This window comes from Impatiens glandulifera, chromosome 2 (assembly GCF_907164915.1).
Source record: "Impatiens glandulifera chromosome 2, dImpGla2.1, whole genome shotgun sequence".
Taxonomy (NCBI): Eukaryota; Viridiplantae; Streptophyta; class Magnoliopsida; order Ericales; family Balsaminaceae; genus Impatiens; species Impatiens glandulifera.
In genome coordinates this window covers 47,696,212-47,717,987 of record NC_061863.1, presented here as the reverse complement: position 1 = coordinate 47,717,987, position 21,776 = coordinate 47,696,212, and the positions used below count along the sequence as shown (strand labels likewise).

The window sequence follows — 21,776 nt, the reverse complement described above, 5'->3', positions numbered from 1 at the left end:
CTCACAAATCATTATTATTCCATCCTTAACCCTTAACTCTTTTATATGAATCTTTATTTGAATCATACAGTTAACAACATTGGCCCACATATTATTGCATCTGGTCCATACTGATTTTTTTTAAAGGTAAAAATTATTTCATTAAATAGTAAAGAATTAATGAAATTATTAAGAAAAAAAAACAGTTCATTTCAAGTGTCAAATTATCTATAGCAACTAATTTTTTTTTTTAATTATATTATTGAAAAATACATAAATAAATAGTGAGTTGTTTATCATGTATAATTTAAAAATATATATTTAGAAATTTGCAATGATTAATATTTAAATAATATAATAGCATAAATACTGTATAAATATATATAACATCATATATATATATATATATATATATAATAATATATTACTATAAATATTTTATAAAATATATTATTAATATATCAAAACATACTTATACTAGTTTTAATTAATAAATTAATTGAAGAAGCCAAATCAAATTAAGGGAAGAGTTTTGTTTTGTTTCTTAATTTTATTGGGTAATTGGTGAAAAGACTATCAAAAGATTCATAATTAATATTCTTTCATGAATATTGAAATTTCTATTAATAAAGTAAATTACAATGTCCATTTACATTGTAATGGATAAAAACCAAAGAAATCATGGAACCTTATGGCTAAATCTACATTTTTCATTGATCATATTTTATAAATTGGTAATTAAAATGTTGTTTATATATTTATTAAATATTTATAAAATTGATATTAGGGTGACAATACCTATTCATATGGATTCAGGTTGACTTGTTAACGGGTTGAGCGATACTAACATGACCTGATTTTTTGATAATTCGGGTCAAAATCTCTAACATGAACCCTACCCAATTTACCTAACTCAGCCTGATTTAACCCGTTAAAATTAATTCACGTTTCTTAATTACAAATTAAAATGACATAAACACAAAATAAAATTACAAATTAATTTTAAAAAATTTTCTACAAAAGAAAATGAGTAGGTGGTGTATATGAAAAGAAAACACAAAACTCATCAAAATCAAAAAAAAAATTATAAACGTTTTTTTTTATTATTTTTTTATTTTGAGTCAACCCAATTTTAACATATTTATAATTAGGTTAAACGGATAAAATGATAAACCTGATTTTAACTTAAACCTAAAAATACATTACCTTAACCTTACTTTTTGTGTGATTAGTTCAAATAGTATTTTCGTTTCGCTTTGTCCTCATATAATTTACTTTATATATATATATATAATAGAAAACAAAGCACTTTATTTGAAAATAACAACCCAAAAGGTCTTGAACAAGGCCTATTATTAATAGATTGTAATCCTAACTCCTAAAACTAATAATTTAAAAGAATTCAAAACTAAAAGTTTTCTTTAGCTAATAAATTTAATTTATTTTTTATATAAAAAACAATTCATTGCCCTACAAAATAAAGATCATGACTGGCCGCATGATTGCGGTGTAAGAGATTATGAGCAAACTGATCTCTAGCCTGCATCGAGCTGGCAGACCTCACTGGGTTTTCCGGCGACATCTCGTCGTCAAAAAGCTCCACTTTCAGCTCCGGTTCCATCGTTTCTCCTCTCATCTCACATATATTATGCAAAACGCAGCATGCCCCAAGAACAACCGGCAAATCCATAAGCTTCACCTCTGTTCTCTTCTGCAAACAGCTCCATCTCCCTTTCAATCGCCCAAAAGCCTCCTTCGCTACCTCCTGAACTTTCGCGATCTTGTCGTTAAACGCGTGCTGGGTCCAAGTTATATTCTGATGCCCATATGGAACCAACAGCCAATCCATTAATGGGTAACTTGAATTACCCACAACCCATTGATCTTTCAGTGCTCCGTTGTTTGCCCTCTGTAATAAAGCTGATTTCTCTAGAATCTTATCGTCCGGCATAGAACCCGGCCAGCCGATACAAACATCGCTGAATACTCCCTTCGGATCAACCAGGCCTTGAACTGTTATTGAGTAAGATGTCTTTTGATTTCTCTCTGTGTGACGTTTGTTGAAATAGGCTGCCACGCTTATCTTAGGAGCTATAATTGGGATATGGGTTGTGTAAATCGATCCACAAACGTTTGGAATCCCTGAAATGGATTCGAATTCAGATCTGATTTCGTTCAATTTGTTTTCGTCTGGCCATTGCAGGAATTTGGGCATGAGAACAGTTTTAATAGCGGAACAAACCTCGAGTACTAGCTTATGACAGGTTGAAATTCCCAACCCGAATCGCTTCGAGACGAGACGCAGAGGCTCCCCAGTCGCCAACCTCCATATGCATACGGCGACGCGTTGCCGGACTGGTATTGCAAGGCGAAGCATCGTGTTCTTCTTAGTGACAGCTGAATCGAGCTCGTTACATATCAATTCGAAAGTCGATTTACTCATCCGAAATGCCTTCCGAAATTCATCTTCAGGGAAATCAGGTGAATTACACTGTTCCCACCACGCATTCGACCTGTTCTTCACCCACAATCTCCTTTGCTGTTGGTGTTGGCCGCTGCTGCTTTCGGGGGTTTCCTTGCGAGACCGTTTGTTGTTCTTGTTATCTTTGAAATCAGAAAATGACGATGACCCATGTGAGTTATCGACATAATCATTAATGGGTTGAGGTATCTGATTGGTGAATGAATCGAAACCGGTGTCTACAGCCCAGTTGTTGTGCGTAAATGTTGCGAGGATTTCATCGAAGGACGGCGCTGCTTTGTCTGATGATTCAGTATCAAAATCTGTTGTTGTCTTCATAATTGGGTTATTTCCATTATTATTAATGTCTTGGTCGACCATATTGTTGTTGTTGTAATCTTCCTGATTAAGAAAAGAGAATGCAGAGACTTCCATTATTAAAAGGAGAGAATTGAAGGCGTTGTTGGGTGTGAAAGCGTTTGATAAATCTGAACGGAGATGTGAAACCAGAAGAGAAGACGGCTAAAGACTCTGTTTGAAAATGAAGAGGAATTGAATTCAACGATGATTATATACATACAAGAATTGAATTTAATTGAATTCAGTATGAAGGAAGGAAGCGCGTGAGAAGAAGAAGCCAGAGACCGCGGAGAGAGAAAGTGTGAACGCGCGATTAGATGTATGCTCTTTTGTTTTGTCTTTTTAGGTAAAAACGCGGTTAAGAATCTCAGATAGAAGAACGTACGATTCAGATTTAAATGGATAATCATAATAATAACTATGCCTTGTTTGGTCGGAGAAAATTATAAATAATTTTGAATATACAACTAGTTTCGCTCATCTGATTAAGTGTGTTTACATGTTATGTATTCTCTTCGCCCATTAGAAAATCAAAACAGAGTCTTCTAACAAAAATTAGTTTAATTAAGTGATAAACTTTGTTATTTATTAATAACTTTAATAAATAATTAAAAAAAAGTTATTTAAAATTATTTGACTAATGAAATATTATACATATAAATATAAAATTATGTATTGTAAAAAGTAAAAGATATTTGAATAATATATGATTATATCATAATTGTGTAATACCTAATAAATAAAATTAAATCTAACATTCTTTTTAATCCGATATTATTAATTAAATTATTAAAATATTATATATTTTTAAAATATATTTATGTTATAATATTTTTTAATCAATAAATAAGCATATAAAATGATTTTATATTTTGATCTGTTGATTTAATTTATGTGATGGATTATAAGAGATGTATTATAAATATTTGAATTAAATAATTCAAACAAGTTCAGGATCGAACAAAATATAACATAAAAACTTCGCCAAAAAGAAAAAAAAAAGTTTAAAAAAGAAGAAAAGAAAAGGGAAAGTGGACGGAGAAAGAGAATTTGCGATATTATTATTATTATTATATATTTTCTGGTTTTCATGTTCACGCGCGTAACATATCAATTTCACCTAGTTTTTATAATAAATATTGAATATATTATTTTATTGAACAACTCAAAATATTAGTTCAGTCTCTTAATTTATTTATTTAAAATAAGCAATTTAATAACGTGAATTAGGATTAATTTGATTTTTAAATTTATTTTGTTTACATGCGCTGTCATGTTTAATTATATCAAATTTAATGATGAAACCCTCTTCATTATTGGTGATGGTGATTTATTTGGTTCTCATTATTTCAATTGTGAACAAGTGAGAATTATCGCTTACTAAATTTAGAAAAATATCAGCAATAAAAACAAATTTAGAATTTGTATTATTATAACTTGATGCACTTTTATAAGTACTAATATTACACGTTTCTTATAATTTAAGTAATCAAGAAATACTCATAATGAAAATAAACTCAATACCTAAAAAAAAATGTATTACCTAACAATACATTTATTAATCTTTAAAAAATAACATTATTATATTGTCACACTATCATTTTTAATAAGTGCAAGACTGATTAAAGTAAATTATCATTAAACTAGAGGATAAATCATGTGAACTTTTATTAAAATTGAATGTTTACTATATATAGGGTAAAGCCTGAAATTATAATTACAAAATATACAATATAATAACCCTTTTATTTTATATATTTACTCAGGAGATTTAATTTTAATATAACTAAAACATGTTTGATAAGTTAAAAATATAAAAATAAATTAGTTTATTAACTAGTATTCAATATAATTAAAGAATTTATCGCAACAAAAACTAGTATTATTTAGTCTTTTTAGTTAAAGAATAAATTCACATCAAATTGTTAGATTATAATAGATTAATTGATATTTTATTATTTTTCATATAGTTCTTAATAATATAAATTTTTATTTGATTATGTGTTTGTGTTTGTGTTTTCTTCTATATGTGTACGTTGTTTCTGGTTTGTAAATCATGGGATGTTTACTTTTGAATGAAAAAAATATCGATTTCTCATTTCCCCAAAATATATAATTAACATAGATTGGGACATGTTTGAATCGACTTTTTGTGGTGGAATTGACAATTTGGAATCTTTCAGAAATATCATTGCGAGACTTTCTATATATGAACTGGATTCCAGTACAAACTGGAAAGGAGAAAATATGTTTTTTTTTTTATATATATAGATAAATCAAAAGAACCATTAATAGATCAGAAGACAAATTGAAAGAAATAAAACACACCATATATTTGCATTTTTTTTCAACCAAAAATAACTAGTTTCATATTGCTTAGCTTTTTTTTATAATTTATTTATATTGCATAACAGATCACATAATTCAGCAAATAAAATCTATAATTTCTTTGATTAAATATTAAATAACATTTTAATAATTCTATCATAAAAAAACTCATACTTTTTTATCAAACTATTTAAAAAAAACATAAAATTAATAATAATAAAAACTCAAGATGAAATAAGCTCAATATAAAATTAATTATTCAATTATATATTTAATGTTATAAAGGAATGAGTATAAAAATTCCAACAAATTCTTTAGAAAATATTGAACATATTTCTGTCAACTTAAATGAATCAAAATAATGGCATATATGCAAATAAATTTGAACATTGCTAACTAAATAATATTACGTTTAATAAATTGTTTGTAATTAATTGATAACATTATGTTTAATTGTTATATGTACTTGATTTGTTTATATAATAAATTAGATTGATTCATGTACGAACTTCATAAATGTTATTAAATTTATTATTAAATATTTTTTTTATTTATTTCATAAATGCTATTAAATTTATTATTGAATATATTTTAAATAAAAATAAATTCAAGTATCTGAATTAACCGTCAATCTATATCATCAATCGATCCGTTTAGATGTATGGTCAGTGACCAACAGCAAACAAGCCGAAACATAATAGATATCTCCATTTAAATAATCAAACAAAATATTAAAATATCTTACTTTTTATATTATATATTAACATATTTTAAATAATTTTGTCCAAATAACTTGAAATAACCTCCAATTAATAATTCACTTTTAATGACACCCACTAAAAAACACTAATCCAAATAAGAAGAATATATATATATATAATTAATCACCCACATTTTGTTCACTTATTTATTAATCAATTAAATTATTAATTAAAATACTAAACTATTATATATTACTTTTATAAAAAAAATTATTATGATCATTTAAACTCTAAGTTCTAATTTATTTTTTAAAATTCAATTATAATCAAACACCGCTTCATCTACCCTATCATCAATAATATTATTTCATTCATAAAAAAATATTTTATCATTATACATTAATAATACCTTTTAAGTAATTTTTTTTATAAAAAAAACACTTTCTCAAAATCAGCGCACATCAACATTTTTTAAGAACCCGTTTGATTCGATGTTTAATTTTGAGTGTTTAACATTTACGTAATAATCTGTTACATTAATAATTTACGTAATAAGCTATCACAATAAATTATAATTAAAACATTTTACGTTTAGACACAATTTTTTTTATGCTATTTCCTCTACTTGAATAAGTTGGAATAAATAAGTTAAGAATAAACCGGATTCCTGGTCCTAATCAAACATTATCTTACCTATCTCTCATCCATTAAATCATTCCATAGTTAATTAAAGTATTCTTCATTTAATAATTAAGTCTAAAAAAAATTAAAATTATCAACCATCTTTCATTTTTTTAATAATTAACCACAAATCCGATCCAACCCTTATCATTAATGTTTAGGACCATCTAGTACATCAAAATTTCTCTTGTGTAAAGGGAGAATCTCTTAATAGACAGCAAAATGGTCACAGACAAAGCTAGGCCAGAAGGCTAGCTCCTCTTCTATATAATATACATATAATAGCTTTGATTCAAACTGTGTCCCTCCATTTATCATAGACCTCTTCAGCTAAAGCCTGCACAAACAAACAAACAGATTTAAGAAAAAGAAAAAAAAAACACATTTCATCATTCACTCCATGATTCCAGACTTCAGACTGTTTGTGTCTATGTCTGTGTTCATAATTAGTAGATTTCCTCTTTATATAAACAACAACCCAACAAATACTTATATGAACAGTGACAACACTTTCTTTACCTTTTTCTGCAATATGGGTCCAACCCCAATCACTTTTTTCTAATCTCTCTTATTATTTGTAATTATTATTACCCATTTTTCAATAGTCAAAACAATGAACAGAAGATGATTCAGTCCTCTCTCTCTCTTTTCTCTCTGTTTCTCTTTTATATATAGAGAGAGACTGATTGACTGGCCATGTACAGAGAATGGTTATGATCCTCAAATGGACATGAAGAAGAGAAGATTTTTCTATGTTCTAATCATCTTTCTGTTTTTAGCTACCTGCTCTCTTCTTCAAGGAAAAGGTTTGGATTCTTCATCAAACTCTTTCTTTTTCCTTTGAATTTAATAACCCTTTTATGCATCAGGTTCCCCACAGAATTGGGTATCTCACAAAAACCTGCATTTACAGGTACTTACTTCATTCATTCAGTGTTCAATTTAATTACAAAAGAATAGTGGTTAATTAGAAATTAAACAGGGGAATAATATGATGAAGAAAATAGGGTCAAGGCCTCCGAAATGCGAACACAGGTGTGGGAAGTGTAAGCCATGTAAGGCGATTCAAGTGCCAACGACTAGTGACCGTTTAGGTCTACTTTATGCAAACTATGAACCGGAGGGATGGAAATGCAAGTGTGGTTCTGCTTTCTTCAATCCATAAAAACATCATATGGAGTATGGACTATCTTTTTCTTTCTCTCTTTCTATATTTGTTGTATATTTAGTTTATATTAATATGTTTTTGTAAACTATCTTTGATTTGTATTATTATAATCTCTTTTATATATTTGAATTATTGTTTGAGATAAAATCAATTTTTGTGGTTAATTTTTGTTGTTAATACTAATGATAAATTTTTTTTGTTTAACATCTTCCCGCAAACGAAGTATAGAGTGTAAGCTTATTACGAAAAAATGTAAAGTATTTGATTGAAAGACTTTTAGTAAAGATATTTGCAATCTAATCACGAGTTGAGATGTATTGAATGATAAGTGTTTTACGACCAACACGTTCACGAACAAAATGAAAATCAATCTTAATGTGTTTGGTACGAGAATGAAATACATGGTTTGCAGAGAGAAATGCAGCACCAATGTTGTCACATCACATAATATGAGAACGATTCAAAGTGACATGAAGCTCACCTAGAAGAGATTAGAGCCAACAAAGTTCAGCAATAGCATGAGCAAGGGCGTGATATTCGCAACAACCTGTTGCTTTTTGGAATTCCAGTAAATTAGATTGTCTCCAAAAAACACAATAGCTAGTGGTGGATCGACGATCATCAAAACGTAAGAGAAAGGTGTGACGATGATCGAATTTGTAATCCATGATACGGTGTATGCCAAAAATAACACAATATTCGTTTTACAGCCGCCCAATGATTAATGGTGGGAGAGTGTATAAAAGGACACGCTCGATTAACTGCAAAGGTAAGCTCAGAATGTGAGAGAGTAAGATATTGAAGAGCGTCAACAATCTTTCAATAAAGAAGTGGGTCACTCAAGGGTTCACCATCATGTTTGAAAAGAGAAGACAAAGTGACAACATGAGTGTGAAGTGATTTTGCATCCACCATATTAGCTCTCTTTAAGGATTGTGGAAATATAGTTAACTTGACTAAGAAACAAACCGCTAGGAGTTCGAGTAGCTTCAACTCCAAGAAAATAATGAATATCACACATGTCTTTAATATAAAATAATTTACACAATTTAGATATCGTAGACATAAAATGTGGTGAAGAGTTTCCCGTAAATATAATATCATCAACATAAACTAGTAGATAAGCTTAAATAATGCATTTGTGATTAAAAAAAATAGCGATATATCATATTTGGATTCAATAAAGCCAATGGATAATAAAACCCTACATAACGTGGAGTGCTAAGTATGTGGGGCTTGCTTTAGTGCACAAATGACCTTTTGTAGACGACATAAATGATGTGGGAAATCAGGATGTATAAGTCTAAGTGGTTGAGCCATGTAAACTTCTTCAATTAATGTGCCATGAAGAAAATCATTACTCACATCAAATTGGTGGATATGCCACTATCGTGTAACATCGAGTGAGAGAATGATTCGAATAGTAGTTAGTTTTACAACCGGGCTGAACATTTCCACATAATCAATTCTAGATTGTTGATGAAAACCTTTTGCAACAAACCGTGCTTTGTGTCGTTCAATTTACCCATTAATTTTCCGTTTGAGCTTAAAAACCCATTTGCATCCAACCACATTGCGAGCCTGAGTTCGCGGAACAAGAGTCCATGTGTTGTTCTGGAGTAAAGAATTATACTCGGATGTCATGACAATCCTTCAAATAGGGTCTTTATTGGCCGATGAAACACATGTACATTCAACACTATAGGCAAAGTTGATATTTAAAGATTGAATTTAGTTTTTGGCTCGAGTGACAATGGGATTAAGGGAGCATTTAGGGGCACGAACATGTGAAGTACGAGGAAGAGGGTTTCTAGGAATATGTGTGGATTCAACCAATGTGAGAATAAATGATTTAGGAAAAGATTGATGTGGGGTAGTGACTGGATTGATTGTATTATTATGAGGGGGTAGGTGTGGTTTGTTGTGGAGTAATAAATGTTGAGGTTGTAGGTGGAATAAAATATATGAGGATAGATAGCGATGGTTGTTGGGTTGTGTGAGTAGGTGCCGAAGATGATATTGTGGAAAATAGAAACATTTGTTCATTGAAGGTAACATGTCGAGAGATGTATATACGATAAGTTGGTAGGTGTAGACATTTATAACCTTTGTGAACCGAGCTATATCTAAGAAAGCTACATCGAGTGGACCGAAAATATATCTTGTATTGGTTATAGAGTTTTATGAGAGGTTAACAGGCACACTCAAAAGTCTTCAGAGAAATATAGTCAGACACACACCGAAATAATATTTCATATGAAGAGCGATGATATAAAGAAGGTGACGGATATCGGTTGATAAGATATGTTGCGGTTAGAGACGCGTCATCCCAATATTGAGGAGGTATCGATGCATTGCCCTTAAGGTGAGATTGATCTTAGTGATATGCCGTAATTTTCGTTCAACAACTCCATTTTGTTCGCTCATATATGGGCATGAGAATCGATGTTGTATACCATGATGTTCTATAAATGACCAAGATTACGATATTCTCCACCCCAATCAGTCTGAAACATTTTTATACTCCGGTTGATTTGTTTTTCAACAAGTGCCTTAAATTTCACAAATGTAGATAACACATCCAATTTTTTTTGAAGTAGGTATTACCATGTATACCGACTATAATCATCAACAAAAATTACCATATAATGAAGACCATATGTAGAAAAAACAAGAGTTTGTCCCCAAACATCAGAATAAATTAAATCAAGTGGAGGAAGAGTTTTTGATACAAGATTTGGAAAAGGTAATTTGTGAGTTTTTCCAATCTGACATACTTCACAAACATTAAAGTTTTTATTTCCTAACATATGTAACTGAAAATGAGAAATAATATAAGATGTGGTGGAAACAAATGGGTGTCCAAAACGATGATGCCAAGTAGACGCTGAAGCTCAAGAGGCCGTAAGAGCATGTTTAAGGATGCATGTTGATGGAGAAATGTTGTATAACCCGTCTTTAAGTTTGCCTCGAAAAACTTCCATCTTCGTAGAGTGGTTCACTAGTCCTTTACCAAATAGTAGTAAGAATGAAATTAAAAAAAAATACATTATTATTAGCGGTAAATCGAACAACACTCATCAAATTCTTGACAATTTGTGGAACATGAAAAATATTTCGTAGATGTAGAGTTTGCCTTATACTATTAATAATAGAATTGCCAATGTGAGATATGGATAAAGGGTTACCGTTACCAATTGAAATTCGTTCAGTACTTTGATATGCCAAGTGAGTGGAGATTTTCTAAGTCAATTGTAATATTATCAATAGAACCCGAGTCTGGATACCAAGCAGATTCTGAGATCACTGATGGGCTGGCCATCATAGCTGCAGGCGAAGCCGAAGGTTGAATGTTATGATCAAACTTACGCCGACAAGTATTGACAAGATGTCCAATACCATTACAAAGTTGACATTGTTGGTGAGAGCGAAAATTATCCGATGTATGTCCAATTCGATTACAATTGATATATTTCGGACGTTGATTACAACCATTATTATTTCTGCGGCGGTACCCATCACGAGAAAATAAATTGTTTCCAGGTTAAAGATTATTAGGCCCATAATTGGTACATTTTGGACGTTGATTACCACCCTTCATTAATTTGTTGTATATTTAGCTTATATTAATATGTTTTTTAAACTGTCTTTGATTTGTATTATTATAATCTCTTATATATTTGTATTATTTAAACTTTTCGTTGTTAAATGTTTAAGTGTGTTTGTGAGCGATATATTTAACTTGATGTTCAATTTTTTTTCTTTTTATTTTTTAAACTTTTGAAAATTGACTTCTTGTTAATGTTAATGGTGAAAGCAGTAGGGTTAAGCATAAACAAAAATAAATCTTACAACTATATATATATATATAAATGAAAAGCTAAATGAAAATGAAAGTTAGGATTTTCGGAATGCTTTCCGGGTATTAGTAGCTTTTACACCTTAAAAGATAAATTAGTGCTAATTACAATTACTCTAAATGTAGGCTAATATGTAACTTAATAACACTATAATTTATATTTATATTTATATTTAAGAAATATGAATTGAGAACCGAACACACACGTGAATGACGTGACATTTAGATTTTAGAAACTATTTTAATGAGATATGTTATTTTGTATTTATTAAAATCGAGGATATAATTATTCAATTATTCTTCTATATTAATATTATTTTCAATAAACTTGTAAAAGTAAAATATATAAAAAGTAATTATGAAATTAAAAAAACTGTAATTTTTTTTTTTAGAGATTTCATATTTAGAATCAAGATTTGTAAAAGAAAATATTGTATGTTTTTGAATAATCTAATAAAATATCATCCTATCATAGTTTTATTCAATTTATTAAATAAAATACTAAAATACTATATATTTTAAATTATTATTATAATATTTATTAAAAAAATTATCAAAAATAATCATTAAATACTAAAAATTATTACTAATCATATAACCAGGTTTTCTTAATAAGTTTAGTCTTAAGACCATCTCCAACCAAAAAAACCATTTTCAAACTCATTTTGGTATAAATGTTAAATCAAACAGTAATTCTACTCTAACCGAAAAACTCATTTTCAAATCCAAAAGAATATTCTTATAATATTCTTTCTTACATCAACTTTTATAACTTTTTCATGTCACCCATATCTTTTACAAACTTATAAATTACACCACAATATTATAATATCATCCAAATATTTTTGTATTTTTGTGTATTATTGTAATGTATTTGGTAATTTTTATAATTATAATTATATTTAATATAATATATATATATATATTAAAGTAATTTTTTTAATATTATTATATTTTTTTTAAATATTATTATAAATTTATGTTATATAAAAAATATTATATAAATTAATTTAATAATTATATAAATAAGCTCAATGTAAAATATAGAATAAAAATAAAAATATTAACAAATAAAACATATAAATAAATAAAATATATAAACAAATTAAAATATAAATAAATTATATAAATTAATTATATAAGTAAGTTTAATATATAAAATTAATTAAGTAAAAGTTAAAGAGCTAAAATGCAAAAAATAAATAAAAATATATGCGATTGTGAATAGTAGCAACGCATATTTGCGTTTTTTGAAGAGGGAAAATGAAAAATCTCATTTTGGGTTTGGTTTTGCAATTCGGTTGGAAGAGAAAACCCATTTTAGATATATGTATGCAGTATTATTGGAGTTGCAAATCCAACTCCAACGGGCACGCAAATCCCATTATGCGTTTCCATTTTCACTCCAAAGGACACCTCTCAAACCCAAAATGCTTTTGGATGTTTCTTTCTCTTCCAACCAACCCATATTTGGGTTGTCACTCTTCATTCCCCATTTTGACCATTTTTTTAAAATGGTCCTCAATCTATTTTATTTTTTATTTTTTTATATATAACCTTATATATCTATAATTAAAATTAAGCTTTAAACTTATTTTTTTTAAGATAAAAGTTATAATATTTTTAAATGTATAGTTAAATTATTAAATTATATTATATTTAAAATTTTATCTAATTTATTTTATAATTACGAATAAACATATAATTTTTTATTTTATTAATAAGGTTTGTTTTAATATATTATGTTTGTTTATTTAAATGTATTATTTAATTATTTTTGTTACGTATGAATTATTAATATATAATTAATTTTATTAAATGAATAAGAAAAGATTGGGATTAAATATGTGAAGTTGATAAATATATAAATAATATTAATTAGGTTAAAAAGTTAATTTAAAAAAAAAGAATATTTTTTTAGGTTTGGAAATGAGTTTTTGAGTTGGAGATGAATTACTGGTTTGATGTGACGTTTACTGCATTTTGGATTTGAGAATGAGTTTGTGGATTAGAAATGTTAAGAGGCAAACTAAGATGAAGATTATTCTTTTTTAAAGATTTTAGGTTTTTCACCAAAGCAAGCAGTTGGAGTTGGGTAAATGAGTATGGTGGGTTTTCTAGTCCAAACTTAATTATAGCCAAGTTCTCCTTAGTGTTAGATTATTTAAATTAGTAATTTTTTTTTATAATTATTTAAGTAAATGTTATATATTTTTTTTGGTTGAAGTGACCAAAGTCTAAAATTAAAGTGATTATGATAACATTTACATTAAAAATAAATAGGAATGTTATATAAATGAAATTGATGACTTGAAATATTTATAATACAATATAATCATTGATATGAACCTCACCTAACATATATTGGAAATTTGATAAAATGATCCTAAAAAAATTAACAGCGCATAAATTAAATTGCGCTAGTGAACACTTAAAATATTTTGACGAAAATACCATTTCGCGTAACACGAAGGACAGGATTGTCATGCGAAAGGAAAACCTGTGAAATTACCCCTGTCGCGTAATGCGAAAAACACGATCGTCGCGCGAAACGGCATGATCGTCACGCGAAACAGCAAGATCGTCACGCGAAGGGCACAATAATCACGCGAAAGACACGATAATTATGGACTTTTCACAGGACTTTCTTTTGCGAGACGATCCTATCCTTCGAGTTACGCGACGGGGATAATTTCGTCAAAATATTTAAAAATGGTCATTTACGCAATTAAATTTATATGCTCACCGACGCATTTAAGGGATTTTTTTAGGGTCATTTCCACGTATTTCCAAAATTCCACCTCATATGTTGGCCAAATTATTAAGGCTTGTTTCATCCTTTCTTGTTGCGACCTGTTTGGTTTTGACGGACTGTGCCCATCTTCACCTGCTCTTGCACCTAGGTTTTTCTATCTTTCTTTCTTATATTTTTTTATATGAATTAAATTGACATTTATAACAACTTTAATAGAAACTTCTATATGAAGAATACACTAACTAATTGTTAACTTTATTTAAATTAAATCACACTTTGTCCAACTAGCGCAACCAACCCTATGTCGTTCGTGTATTACACGCCAGTTCTCTATATTTCTGTAAACACTGTTATTAGTATTAAGTCATACCAATATAATTTGTCATTTAGTTTAAATAATTAAACATTTAACCTATTAAAATAACTCAAAATATCTTTATTTAAGAGTTTAAAATTTAAAGTTCATTTTTTTACTTGAAAAAAATATAACATAATTTAAGTGAATGGTTAATTATAATTATGAATTTTATTATGCTTAACATTTTGTAAAATAAATAAATCACAGTTAAAAAGACTTGGACCATCTTCAACCCTAAGCCATTCACATATTGATTTGAGTTTTCATCCTCCAACTCATCACAAATGCAATTTCATAATTTATTTTTCAGCATTTTTTTTTCTCTTAAATAAATCCATTATATTTAGGTTTTTTTTAAAAACTCAACTAAAATCAATTTTTAAATCATTCACTTCTCAACAATCAACCTTACTCGTTTCATTAATCAAAATACTAAAATACTCTCTATTTTAAATTATTATTATTTATTTTATTTATATATATATCAATACTCTTTAAATCTTTTTACCAAAAATAATCATCACATCCTAAAATCATCACCAATAATTATTTATTCTCTCCTTCTAAGTTTTTAAAAAAACCTGAATCCGAACGAGGCTAAATATGAGTATGAGTAGCAGTTATATTCATAAACATCTATATTCATAAACGCAGAAGCGTAATTAAAATTTAAAAAGATTCTGAAGTTTAAAGAAGTTTTAATTTAAATATTTAACTTTTTTATATAATTTATTTTAAACATTTAATTTGATCTTTAACTTTTATTTAAAGTGATTTTTTATAGTTAATTATATATATATATATAATTTATTTATATATTTAATAATGTTTGTTTTTTTAATAATGTCCTCGTTTAGTGTTGTTTAATTTTTTTTAATAATATTTGTTTTGATATAATTTTTTTAGTGTAATTTAGATGTTTAATTTGTTTGTTTATAGATAAATTATTGATCTATAATTAATTTTATCATAATTTTCTTTAATTGGTGTGGGTTTAAAAAAATATTGAATATAATTTATAAAGTTGATAAATATATAAGGTAGTTATTGAAGAAGTTAAAAAAATTGGCATAAAAAAGTATTCCTAGAATATTTGGTTGAGTTTGAAAATGAATTTTTAGGTTTAAGATGAATTAAAGATAATCTTAAATAAATTAAGTTTATTTAACCATAATTTTATCATGGGGACATTGTTTGACATTGATTTTTATCATACAAATGATGAAGTTATTGTTAACAATTTATAATATGAATTGCAGTCTTAAGATCAAAACTTGAACTAGTTGTATTAAGTAAGAGTATTTAATCGTAGAACAATACCAATTTGGGTGGAAGGAGAGTGCATCAGTTTTTATTTGATGCTATCATTTATCTTTTTATTTTATTTTTTTAACGGTTATTTGTCGTTTCCACTTTGATAATTTTGTTTTGTGAGAGGATATTATTTTGATTTTATGGACGTCTCAATATTATTGAGCTGGTTTAGAAACATATATAATTGAGTGAGACATAATTTGAAAGACCAAACATTATTAAATTTGTTAATATATACATAATTAAAATATATTCCAGAACATTATTTCATCTAAATTAACATCCGAATAAGATATTTAATTTTTCTTTTGCCCAAACTCAGATCCAAATCTTGACGTTTTCAAATAAACCCATTATTTTATTTGTGTCCACAAAAAAAAATTCATTGTATGTTGTTTTTAACCAAGTTACAAATAAAATTTTATCTTCTAAAAAACAACATTTTATTATAAATAAGTTTATTATTCTTTTTTCACTAATAAATTTAGATCTAAAAGTGTTTTTTTTAGTAAAAATTATATATATATATATTTATTTAAATGATCATAAATTCTTAAATCCAATACATTCAACCAATAACTTAAGCTAATATAATATAGATTTCTAATCGTTTATGCATTATTTTGGAGGCAGTGAATTAGCTTCCCAAAACTCCAATAATAAAAATAAAATAGTTTATGCATTTTTCTTGTAAAACCCAAAACATTTCCATCGATTGCCCCAATTCAATACATATAATTGCTAAAAAAAATTGGGTCACATTTTTTGAATAAAATAAAATACAAGATATCCTATATGTAATAAACAAATGGACATATTCTTACTGCATGCCCTAAATTAAGTACAACAAACCTAGAAAAATTGTCCATTCTACTTAAAAAAATAAATAAATTAGTTTGTAGATATTAAAATAAGTTTTAGCATGTTAAGTATGAATTATGATTATAATTATTTTAATATATTTTAGGAATGTGCCATGATATATTATTTTGCATGATGATTACTGTAATTTAAAAAAAATTAATATTAATTATTAAAAGTTAGTCAATAATTTAAGGTGAAATATTTGATAATGTAAATAAAGATTTTTTGAAAATCCTGTAAACGCGATCCAGCCGTCCAAGGATTCTAGGGCATCGAGTAGCGCGTGAGTCAACGCGGAGAGGACCAATAGTAGAAGGGCAGAACAACGAAGCAAACGATACGCGATATTCCCACTGCTTCAAAACCAGTATCATCAAGACCTTTGGAGGAGCTTTGATCGATCGATGAAGATGAAGATGAAGACGACTTAGAGAGAGGAATCGAACTCCAATCGCGATGACATTTTTCTTGCTCTTTTCTGTTCTTCGTAGGTAGAACTTCAGCAGCCAACTCTTAAAACCCTAGATCTCTCTTTCTATCCGCTGAATTGGCGTCTCCTTTACGTGGAAAGTTGGATTACAAGATTCTTTTACTTTTATCATGGAACCTCGCGTAGGCAATAAGTTTCGCCTTGGTCGTAAAATCGGAAGTGGATCGTTCGGAGAGATCTATCTCGGTTTGTTTCATTCTTTCTTTGCTCTTATGCTTCTGATTGTGCTTCTGCTTCTTGTTTTTGTTCTTACTTTGGATTTATTATGGTCGGTGGACTCGCTTTACAGGAACTAATATTCAGACGAATGAAGAGGTCGCAATTAAGCTGGTAAGTTTCTTACTGAATTGAGTGAATTATTGATTTTCTTGGAAGTTCCAGAAATCTTCATTTTTGTGAATGCTTTTGCGGCATTTATATAGTCGGCCGTTTAGGTGCAAATGTGACACAGTAGTTCTTGGATGATTCGTTAATTAGTATGATTGATTGAGGAGATCTTGGTGCTTGAGAAAGTAGATAAGGTTTCTTGTGTGTGGTGAATATTAACTTCCATATGACTAATTCTGGAAGTGATTTTAGTTGATTTAAGGCATACGTAATCTCGATGATTTAGTGATTTGATATGAAATACAGAGTTCTTCTGAAGCTCTATATGATTTCTCGAAAACAAAAGTTGTCTTATTTCCTTTGACATGTCTCATTGCAAGTCTGTAACAAAATGTACATATGTTTATGGTTCTCAGGAAAACATGAAGACAAAGCATCCACAACTACTATATGAGTCGAAGTTATACAGAATTCTGCAAGGAGGAAGTAATGCAAACTGTTACTTGTTCCTTTTCAGTTGACCATAATTTGGACTTGGCATGCTTTTCATTTGTTTGAACTCATTTTTCTTGTGGTTTATGTATTTCTTTTCTGGATGTTAATATTTTTATATATTTCAGCTGGCATTCCTAATGTAAGGTGGTATGGAGTGGAGGGCGACTACAATGTCCTGGTGATGGACTTGCTTGGGCCTAGTCTTGAGGATTTGTTCAATTTTTGCAGCAGAAAGCTTTCCTTAAAGACTGTTCTCATGCTTGCAGATCAAATGGTGATTATGTTTGTTTTGGTGGTTACAGTTCTGTCAGTTATATATTTTCAGTCTATTGAAATGACCTTATCTGCTTCAGATCAACCGTGTTGAGTTTGTACATTCTAAATCGTTTCTCCATCGGGATATTAAACCTGATAATTTTCTCATGGGACTGGGAAGACGTGCAAATCAGGTATACCATATCAAAATTTGGACTTTGTGTATGTATTTAGTTAGTATGTTAACAAGTTTGTTCGTTGCGCACTATGTTTAGGTCTATATCATTGACTTTGGTTTGGCTAAGAAATATAGGGATTCAACAACCCATCAGCATATTCCTTATAGGTGAGATTAATATTATATATATATATTTTATATTATTGTTTAATGTTAGTGCTAAGATTTGTACCCATGTGATAAGTGTAGTCTGTTCTTTTGTTTTCCTTTGAAAAAGCTGTGCTAACATATGTCTGCATGGGGTAGATGTTGCAATTTGGGTGAAACCATTTTTCTGTCAATTTGGCTCTCAACCAATTTGTTCAGTTCTAGATTGCCACGCCATTACATTTTTGCCTTGTAGATTTTTTATTTCAAAATGGCTGGGGCAATTATGATTTCTTTAGCTACTAGACTGTTGTAAAATCCAACTTAGAATGCCTTAAGTTGAAGTGGATGTGATGACTGTGGGGTGTCATACTAGCATCCTACAATAAAAAAAGACAACAAATGAGACAAATACGAGTCTTTCAAGTCTCATAGATAAGTGTAGCACTTCAACAAATCATTTTAACCCACTAAGTTAGCTCAAGTGACAAGAGTGGATCCTAAGAGACTAAAGGTCACGGGTTCGATTCCCACTTAGAATGTCTTTAAGTTAACTGGATGTAATGACTGTAAGGTGTCATTCTAGCATCCTACATTAAAAAAACAAAAAACACAATAAATGAGACAAATGTGAGTCTTTCAAGTCTCATAGATAAGTGTAGGACTTCAACAAGTCTTTCTAACCCACTAAGGTAGCTCAAGTGGCAAGAGTGATTCCTAATAGACCAAATGTCACAAAATTGATTCCCACTTAGAATGCGTTAAGTTGAAGTAGATTTCATGACTGTGAGGTGTCATGCTAGCATCCTACATTAAAAAAAAACAAAATGAGACAAAAATGCGAGTCTTTCAAGTTTCGTAGATAAGTGTAGCACTTCAACAACCACCATATAAATAATGTTTGTGTCTTTGGGTTTGATTATGGGACACTGCATGAGTATGACTGCTGTCTTCTGAAAATGAGCATCAAGAAGTATATTTATCTTTTTTTTTTTTTTCAATTTCTATTAATATATTGGAGATGGAAAGCATCTATATGTCTGATCTCAGAATTACTTTTCATTTCATATGTTCATGCGGAACCCGAGAAAGCAACATTTTACTTAGCTTGTTTTTTAGCCCCTTTTAGTAATTGCCTCATGTGTTTATTTATCTTTTCTGCAGAGAGAACAAAAATTTGACTGGTACCGCAAGATATGCCAGCATGAACACTCACTTGGGCATTGGTGTGTGGTTCTATTACCTATTTTTATTGATTGTATGTACTTTATACATTTCTTGTGTTGACTAGTTCTTTGCAATATTTTTTGTTGCACAGAACAAAGTAGGAGAGATGATTTAGAATCACTTGGTTTTGTCCTTATGTACTTTCTTAGAGGAAGGTAATTAGCATTCTTTTCATCTATTTTGTCAATGGTCACACACCCTACTGTCATCCGTTTTGACATCTCTTTTATCTGTAGTCTTCCTTGGCAAGGGCTAAAAGCTGGGAATAAAAAGCAGAAGTATGAGAAGATAAGTGAAAAAAAGGTTTCCACAACTATTGAGGTAACATGTTTAAAAGAGTTTTAATATAGGCCAACATCTAATGCAAGATCATGCATAACCTCGTGTTGCACCTCAGTCTTTGTGCAGGGGTTATCCATCAGAATTTGCATCATACTTCCATTATTGTCGATCTTTGCGGTTTGATGACAGACCAGACTACTCTTATCTGAAGAGGATTTTCCGTGACCTTTTTATTCATGAAGGTGTGTTAATAATTTCCGTGGTTCACTCCAAGGTCACATATCTACAAGTAAATAGGCTGGAAGATGGAAGTTAATAATTTAATCATTCTTGCATTGTGCCTTTTCTAAGCAGGTTTCCAGTTTGATTATGTTTTTGACTGGACCATTTTGAAGTATCAGCAATCTCAAACTGCAGTCCCACCATCTCGAGCTCTCGTAAGTACCAAGTAGTAGTACATGATTGAGAAAACAATTTCAACTTTAGTTAATTGTTACCTACTTTTGTGCATGTGTAAGTAATGATTGTAAATTTGTGTAGGTTCCTGGTGCTGGAACGAGCTCTGGAGTAGTACCCCCTGGATTGACTAATAATACGGATAGACAAGCAGGTAATTTGCTGCTGCAGTTTCCAGAGGAGGGTTGGTTCTATTATCTTTGGGACCGTGTATTATTTGTGTGTGTTGGAGTTTGTTCATATATACTATTATTATCATATAGGTGAGGAAGAAGGAGGAAGAATAGGTGGATTATCAGCATCAGCAACAGCAGAGGTTTCTCGCAGGAGGGTTTCTTCTGGGCCAGTTGGAAATCCTGGAGGTTTATTGAAGCAGAAGATTCCCGTTATAAACGATACAACATCAAGCAGAGATGCAATAGTGTCGAGCTCCAACCTTTTTGGAAGATCAAGTGGCGGTGGATCACTGAGACGGGGAGGAGTAGGAAATTATGAATCTGGTGGTGATCCTGCTCGACCAGGGACGACAATGGAGATATCTAGTAGTAGTGTTCAAAGAAGTTCACCAATTGGTGGTGGTAGATCATCATCAGATATGCTCAAAGGAACAACAACATCATCATCTGGTAGGATCATGGTCAGTTCGGGTGGTGCAGGAAAGAACTACGAGTCTGCACTGAAAGGGATTGAAGGTCTGAATTTTCGTGAGGAAGAAGACCAGCTACGTTAATAAATAGTATAACTAAATTCAAAATCATGTAAATCAATCATGTAACTTTGTTGGGTTCTTTCTTGATTTAAGCATGGGAATTTATGAGAATGATAAGCAAGCAGGCAGCACTGCAGCAGCAGCAGCAGCAACAGCACATTTCTTCTTCCTTTCCAGGAAGGAAGGAGTAAACTACAAAGACAGGTTCAATTTATTATATGTATCTATTCTGCCTGACTTTGGATTTTCCTGTGTAAAGCACTCAGTTATGTGTACTTTATTTGAAAATCCTTGTTTGATCTGTACTACTGCTTACAATTGCATTGTGGAGTGTAAATTTGACATTTGTGTATTTATTATAAACCTGTTGTCCTATTTCAGT

At 29.5% G+C, this 21,776-nt stretch overlaps 2 protein-coding genes across 2 annotated transcripts; one reads left to right on the top strand and one right to left on the bottom strand.

The window, feature by feature from the left end:
• Positions 1 to 1,317: 1,317 nt before the first annotated feature.
• LOC124928076 (protein ANTAGONIST OF LIKE HETEROCHROMATIN PROTEIN 1-like) lies at positions 1,318 to 2,995 on the bottom strand. The gene has a single exon (XM_047468609.1). It carries the CDS (start codon positions 2,873 to 2,875, stop codon positions 1,442 to 1,444), a length of 1,434 nt encoding a protein of 477 aa, XP_047324565.1. The 5' UTR covers positions 2,876 to 2,995; the 3' UTR covers positions 1,318 to 1,441.
• Positions 2,996 to 17,169: 14,174 nt separating this feature from the next.
• Positions 17,170 to 21,776, top strand: LOC124925485 (casein kinase 1-like protein 12). Its single transcript, XM_047465496.1, has 13 exons — positions 17,170 to 17,504; positions 17,608 to 17,648; positions 18,062 to 18,131; positions 18,266 to 18,414; positions 18,494 to 18,589; positions 18,671 to 18,741; positions 19,885 to 19,946; positions 20,039 to 20,102; positions 20,184 to 20,268; positions 20,345 to 20,471; positions 20,584 to 20,666; positions 20,770 to 20,839; positions 20,949 to 21,776. The coding sequence occupies exons 1-13, from the start codon at positions 17,429 to 17,431 to the stop codon at positions 21,413 to 21,415; spliced, it is 1,461 nt and encodes a 486-aa protein (XP_047321452.1). The 5' UTR covers positions 17,170 to 17,428; the 3' UTR covers positions 21,416 to 21,776.

Excerpts from the sequence above, each read along its gene's own strand:
- LOC124928076 (XM_047468609.1), bottom strand. The coding sequence starts at position 2,875 with ATGGAAGTCTCTGCATTCTCTTTTCTTAATCAGGAAGATTACAACAAC.
- LOC124925485 (XM_047465496.1), top strand. The coding sequence starts at position 17,429 with ATGGAACCTCGCGTAGGCAATAAGTTTCGCCTTGGTCGTAAAATCGGA. Across the intron at positions 19,947-20,038 it reads GAACACTCACTTGGGCATTG|AACAAAGTAGGAGAGATGAT; the intron begins GTGTGTGGTTCT and ends TTTGTTGCACAG. Across the intron at positions 20,667-20,769 it reads TCCCACCATCTCGAGCTCTC|GTTCCTGGTGCTGGAACGAG; the intron begins GTAAGTACCAAG and ends AAATTTGTGTAG.